The following is a 7,119-nucleotide window of genomic DNA, read 5'->3' as shown; positions in this document are numbered from 1 at the left end:
ATCTTGACATTTCTTTAAATTACTGGAACACCCATGAACACACATTCTAAAACTGAAACATATTTATTTTGTAATGCAAAATGCCACCACTAATTCTTACTTCTGAAACAGACGATTTATTGGAGTGAACATACTTTTTAAATATATTTGTCAAGGTAAATTTGTGCAATAGTGTAAACTTGGTATAAGTGCCGTTTGTGAATTATATGGTAACAATGAAATCAGAAGGAAAAAATCTGAGAAGTCTTTATAACTAATATTGGCATGCCTTAAATTAAATATCAGAATTTAAATTTCTCGTTTGTAAACTTTTGGATGTAAACTTTTAAGTACGCCTACACAATAGTACGTGCTTTTAGACATGGAGTTAAATTATTTTCACGACATTGATCCCTTAAAGTCGCAGCCAACAGAAATTCTTCAAAACAGCAATGAATAAAGTCTGCCCGTTTAACTAAGCAAACTGAACTTTAAATCCTTATCTTTGTCATTTTAAAAAAATTATATTTAAATTTAAATTCTTCCAAATCTCTTTTCAGTGTATCCCACTCTTCAGTTGTTAGAAAGTTCTTTGCCACTCGGGGTGTTGTTAAGAACAAAACATTTTGCTTCCTGATTTGGGAAATGCAAGAAATTCTTTATTTGAGTCCTGGTGGGACAAGTTTGACAGTTGGCCTTTTAGCACGTTAGTACTGTTCCCAGTTGAGCGTCCTAAAGATCCCGTTTCCAGAATGGCCCCTTTGGTGGTAGCCCAGGAAACTGTTGTGTTGCTCAAAGCTTGGTTCAAAGTACTGTGTCTGAATATGGGGTCATGAAACACCCCATCCACCCAGTTCCTGAGATTGGTGACTGGGGAATCCTGATGTCTGTCAATGACACTAACAGGAGCGGAAACTGCAACGGAAGAGGAGACTCCTTGGCGTTTCAGCATGCAGGAAGGATACTCAGTTTGGTTTAGAGAAGTGGCAGTGTGAGCCAGGGACCAAATCCTGGGCTTTGTCTCCAATATTTGTTGCCCCTGCTGGAAACACATTTTGGACTCACAGCTTCTCTGCCTTACATTGATTAAGTCTTGCTCACATTCGTCCACCACATTCTTGAGACAGTTTTTAGCCCTCTCCAGGTCTTCTTCAATGGTGGCCGCTGGGATGGGCGTCTTTAGAGAAGGCTCCTTGCAATGATCAGTAGCACATGTGTCGGCTGCCCTCATCTGGCTGCTCTGCAGATGCTGGAAAGGCTGTTTCAATTCGCATTCTGAACTCTCCGACTCAATGGGGTCAAAGTCATCCAAATCACTCAGTTCCAGCTCTTTTTCTTCTTTGCTGGTGGCCTCTGCAGGAATGGGAAAATAGCAAAGCATACGGAATAAATAGCACCACAGTGCTTCTTTAACGTAATACCATCTCTAAAGATCCGGAGTACTGTTTAAAAGGGCGTTTCTAATAAAGAATACAACTGCAATTCTGAATATATGTTTCTGGGCTATGTGCAATTCATAAGTATATCCTACCCGCTCATGCAACAACGCTCATGATAAAAACAGTCAAAAGGGAAACTGAAAACTGATCTGGCTACTCTAGAATTTTGCTGGTTAATTGTAAATGTATATTTAATAAAATACCATCGTTTTTCTCGTTCTTCATATTGTCTTCCTGTGACTCTTCCTCCTCTTCCTCTTCGTAGGATCTCTTCTCATCGGAACACTTGTTCCTTGGAGGCCAGGTCATCTTGTTCTCCTTCTTGAGCCTCCTCCGGGCATTGGCAAACCAGGTGGAGACCTGCGTGAGGGTCATCTTGGTGATGATGGCCAGCATGATCTTCTCGCCCTTAGTGGGGTAGGGGTTCTTCCTGTGCTCCTGCAGCCATGCCTTCAGTGTACTGGTGGTTTCACGAGTAGCGTTTTTTCTTCGGGTGCCTCCGTCCATGGTGCCATATCTGTAGTTCACAAGACATATATGACACTACATGTAGATCATGCCAAAAATACAGCGAAGTGGTCTTTGAGCACCTGATCCAAAGCCCACTTAAGCCAAAGGAAAGATACATGGAATTTGGACCAGGTCCTAGGAGAGAGCATTAGCTATACCTTCTTCTAGCACTAATCACAGTCGGAGGAATACTGTATCAAAACCTGTGGGGTCGTAAAAAGCTTTTAGTAATGATTTACCCCAACAATTCAGTGGTAAGAAAGAAGCAGTGATAACCTACCATTTTAAAATGAGAAATACTGGGCATAAGAAATGTTTTAATTCAATTGTACAATAACCTTTGAAAAATAAATAGAAAAGAAAATGTCTATTTTTATTCAAGTAAATGGCAAAGTCCACTTTAACAACTTGTGTGACAGAAATATTAGAAACGCATAGACCCACACACAAAAGTTCTGCTTTTCAGCTGTTTGATAAATCCTGCTCAGATAAAATACATTTAAGTGACCTCAGGGTGTAACTGTTAACAGAAATATATTTCCTCTTTATTCCTTCTATTAGTAATCTCTTCTACCCTTTTGTTCCTGAAATTGTAAAAACGTGACGCAGAAGACACTGGACTGCACCTGAATATTTAATGCACATCATCCAGGAAAGGTCATTGGCACCCAGTGGGCTTAAAAGGTTGAGATGGTTTAAGTGGTTTTGTGCTGTTTTAAAACTAATAAACATACCCAAGATAAAAGAACTGTTCAATTTAACACAATATAGGAAAAGCTAATTAATAAAAAATTGACTAATGGAAAGTATAGTTCCTTGAAATGTAAAGGACCACGTGCTGGGTTGGGAGAACAATTTGTTTAAACATAAACATATACACAGAAAAAGTTTCTATAAAATATTATGAAAGAACCAAGATAAATTGGTATGATTACTTTAGATACAAGGTATTTAGGCCTCATTATTTGAGTTTTTCAAACTACTTCCATTTGTTAAAACATTCAGTTTACTATAGTAGAATAATGAAATTAATTGAATTACATGTCGAAAAGGGGGACGTAGGATATTTGATACATAGTTTGCTAAAGTCAGGGGTCAGGCACAAGGTTACTGGTGTAGCCCCACAGCACTGCTCAGTGCTGACAAACAAAAATTTGTGGATATTTAGCCTATCCCTCTCTCCACCGCCCCTCCCCCCATGATTAATTTAGAGATTTAGTGTTAACATTCAGAAGAAAGCTTTGGTTTTTACTACACTGTTTGAGCAGCCTGCCCAGTAGGTCCCTCTTCAATCTCCAGGTAATATACAAATGTAAGGTTTGTCAAAGGAGAAATGTAGGCTTCCATTTTGTCTAATTATTTATTTGCCTGTCTTACTTTGATTAATGATTCATTGTTAAACGGACACAGTGTTTCACTGTTTAAAATGTCTCCTGCTTAGGAAAAATCACTCGTCGTTACGTCTGTTTAATTGTTTGTTTCTTACCTGTCATATTGATACTGACTGAGTGTATGATCGTAGGGATAGTAGGCAGCCGCCTGGGTAATGCCCGCATGCGCAGATCCACTCCCATCCTTCGCGTCGAAACTGTTCTGTAACACAAAATCGAGTCTGTCCTTTCACCAGTTCCCACCCCCAGTCGCGCCGCCCCGTCTCTCGCCTTAGAAGTGGTTAAGGGAAGTGAATGGGCTTGGTACATTTGTGGTAAAATGTAAAACAAATGTTACAGTGTTGCTATGGAATATATTGTTTTCCACAGCAGTTTGGTTCCAAAACAATTGCCTCGTATTTGATTACAATAATGAACCGGTGTCCCTTCTTATTAACAAGTATTCTCCTAACCGAAATAACTAGCGAAAGCTTAATTTACAGTTCGCTTCTCTACAGAACCGAGAGCACATTACATGTATTAACATTTTAAAACAATGACCTAGAAAGTGACAACAAGCGTTTAAACTTTTAATGACATCTTAGCTATTCACAACTATCTCCTTTAATTAATCAGAAATACAATGTGCAAAGGAAATGAAAGATGAATGGCAACTTTACTGCTGTGGTCTTACAGTAAGATATGTTTTGGCTGTAGCAAAGATCTGGAATTTCAGCAGCCAGTGAAATCAATACACACATTAACCCATGCTATAATGATGCCAAAGAAAAAGCTCATTCCAAGGTATATCGATTGTTCTGCTCCTCTGTATATGCAACTTTGAACTACCAGTCTAGTTATATCGTTCATTCCAGTGTCGTTCATCAGTTTCACAGAACTGTCTTTTAACTGTAGTATCATGTAACTGTTAAGCATATTTATAATTAGAGAGAGCACTAAAAAGGCAGAGCTATGCGTCGATAGTCAGAAAATAGGCTTACGTAAAGAACTACATGTATTTAGGTATTTAGTAGAACTGCTTAAAGTGGTCTCTGTCCTGAAAACATGACTGACTTAATATAGTAATCTAAACATAACAGCATGTGAATTTTAGTCTTAGTGAACAGTTCCAATTCAGAAGCGAGGGGAGAACACAGATTTCCTCTAGGGAGGACTCTAACACGCAAGCCAAGAAGAGAGAAGATATGTTTTCATTTATCTTTTGAGCTGGGATTTGTTTTACTAATGAGTGACAAAAAGATTCTAGGATTGCTTACCAAAGAATAGAAGGCAGAAGCTTCAGTACCATAGGTAACGTAGTTTCCATAGCCCTGGGTACTTGTGTAAGGATTTCCATAGACTCCTAAGGCAGCTGCAGAATTGAGCTCATGTCTGGCTGTGGCTAACAGCCTGCTTTCGTAAACAGGACAATAGACTGGGGTCTGAGCCGAGGCTGCAGCGCCTGAATCTGTCAGAGTCCTGCCACTAGACTCACAGCAAGTTGTCAGGGAATTGGTGGTCATCAGGAACTAAGGGAAAGGAGGAAAACTTTTTAAAACCTGCAGCTAAGTTTTGACATTTGTTTCCTTTAATGGCAGAGGAAATTAAGGTTTCGGGAAATGTACAGATGAGATATTTCATCAGTTAAAAAAGGAAGACAAAACTCTCAAGAGCTGATGAAAATCTCTACAAGGGGGCGGCTACGTCAGGTTTTCAGGCTGCTTATACTAAATGCTTTTAAAAGTAACTTTTTATAACGGGTTGTACAAAGTGTTGACATCATTTGTCTTCACTTGCAGCACAATGCTCCCCATCTGCGTTTTTAAACCTTTTTTTTTCCTAAATCACTCATGCATATTTATTTTGACTGCAGATTTGTAACAGCCCTACATACATCTATTATTAAACTGCGGATTTTACAACAGATATTTCAGTAACTTCCCTTTTCAGTGTGTAAATAGTAAACCTAGTCCGGAAGATAAAATATTATTCTTGGAGGGTTTCCATCCCCCATCTCCCTTCGTCTCGCATCCCCCGCCCCCCCGAACACCCTAAATACTGTATGCTCCTTTCATTTTACAAATATGCACACAAACTTAAATGTCTTATAAACAGACTGAGTGCGTAACCAATTTCACGTACTATAACGGAACACTGCAGCTTTTAGCACTGAACGGTAGAAATCAATAATGACTGAAATTCAATCAATTAACGTTTGCGGACAATCGAGTCTTACCTGGGGTGCAGAAGAGTAAGGGTATCCAAACTGAGGATATGACATGGTACAGAGGCTCCCAGTTATCTAGAAACAAGGAGAGACGTCTGATCTGCACGCTATTGCAGCCTTGCTCTGCTCTGTTGTACCAATTGATTGGTAACCACAGGTTCCTAGATGCTTATAGGAGGAAGCAGAATACCATATTTAATTTACCTACATGAATCTTAAACTTTTTTAACTAAAAAGATGTATAATCAATGTAGCATTTTTTCTACAGCTACAAACTAGAAGTAATTTCTACATGTGGACTCAGAGATTGACAAACGTGGCGACAGAAATAAATGTTTTGCACACACGAAAAAAAGAACATAAAAGAAAAGTAGTTCAAACAGTTCAACTCAGATACACATTTTATAAACAGCAGAGACTCTGACGTTACATTAAGCCTACTCAATTTGACCCGTTTGCAAGTTTAACATTCATTTGGGTAGGTTTGAGTTTGTGTTAAGAATATACAAAGCAGAGTTTGGAGAGCATCAAACATCAGATATTTGAGTTTATAGTATTTTAATATGGTTTTGTAGGACAACTGTGAATGGTTTTGATCTCAAGAATCAATATTACACCAACTAAGATTTCCCCCTTAGTCACTGAAGGATGGCAAACCCTTTTAATTAGAAATTAATTAATGAGCAGCTGCTTCTTCCCACCCACCACAATAATTAGTCTCAATTACAAACGAGACATATGAAGAGACACACGAGTGAGTCTTCATTTAAGATTTAATCAACAGTTAAAATTAGCAGTAACACTGACAGTAAACCACATGGCATGTAGTTTTTGGGGGTTTTTGTTTGTTTTTTGTTTTTGGGTTTTTTTTGCATTCTTTAGTCCAGATGCGCGATTAAATTTAAAAACACTATAAATATACGTTCCAGGCAATGACTAAAGACATGGGTGTTCACATTGAAAAGAATTTGATCACGGTATCAATATTTGTAATTGTGTTAGAAAAGTCAACTTTTACGTTCTTTAGGGTCCGATCCTGCTTTGCTCATGCATTGAAGTGAATGGGACAGTAAGGTGCTGCGAGAATGCAAGATCGGAATGGGACAATGATACTTTATGTGGTTGGATGGCGAATTTATCAAAGAACCGTTTGTCTTTACGGGTTACAAAATATTTAAAATGTATAGTTAGCAGCTTTTTACCCGATATTCTGGGAAAACTCACACTCATAGCATTCTTGATATCACCTCAGCTCTGCCTTTTGAGATTAGTTATTAAAATAGCTTTCTTCGGTGTCTTAGACTCTGTTTGAAGCCTAGCATTCCCCCTTCAGAGGCGGGTGATCAAGATGATATAATTTAAACATTATTGTTTGTGTGAGCATGGCAGGTCAAATAATTTTACAAATCAAGGGCCTAATCCTATCCCCACTGAAGCCAATGGTAAAACTCCCATTGATTTCAATGGTATCAGGATCAGTCCCTTCATTGTTCTCAAACGTTTTTAGACTTTCGTTAATCTCAATAGCTCTCCCACTATGGATTTGGAGCAGAAAGAGTCAGTTTATATATGAGAAGTGTTTTAAATGGCTCTG

General features: G+C 38.5%; 1 protein-coding gene across 1 annotated transcript; it reads right to left on the bottom strand.

Moving 5' to 3' along the window:
* Positions 1 to 589: 589 nt before the first annotated feature.
* On the bottom strand, positions 590 to 5,579 carry IRX4 (iroquois homeobox 4). The gene is made up of 5 exons (XM_032780558.2): positions 5,535 to 5,579; positions 4,576 to 4,827; positions 3,415 to 3,521; positions 1,622 to 1,935; positions 590 to 1,332 (listed from the first exon to the last, which is right to left on the bottom strand). Exons 1-5 carry the CDS (start codon positions 5,577 to 5,579, stop codon positions 590 to 592), a joined length of 1,461 nt encoding a protein of 486 aa, XP_032636449.1.
* Between the last annotated feature and the right edge of the window lie 1,540 nt (positions 5,580 to 7,119).

This window comes from Chelonoidis abingdonii, chromosome 2 (assembly GCF_003597395.2).
Source record: "Chelonoidis abingdonii isolate Lonesome George chromosome 2, CheloAbing_2.0, whole genome shotgun sequence".
NCBI lineage: Eukaryota > Metazoa > Chordata > Testudines > Testudinidae > Chelonoidis > Chelonoidis abingdonii.
The sequence above is the reverse complement of the archived record's forward strand: the minus strand, read 5'-3'. Positions and strand labels throughout refer to the sequence as shown.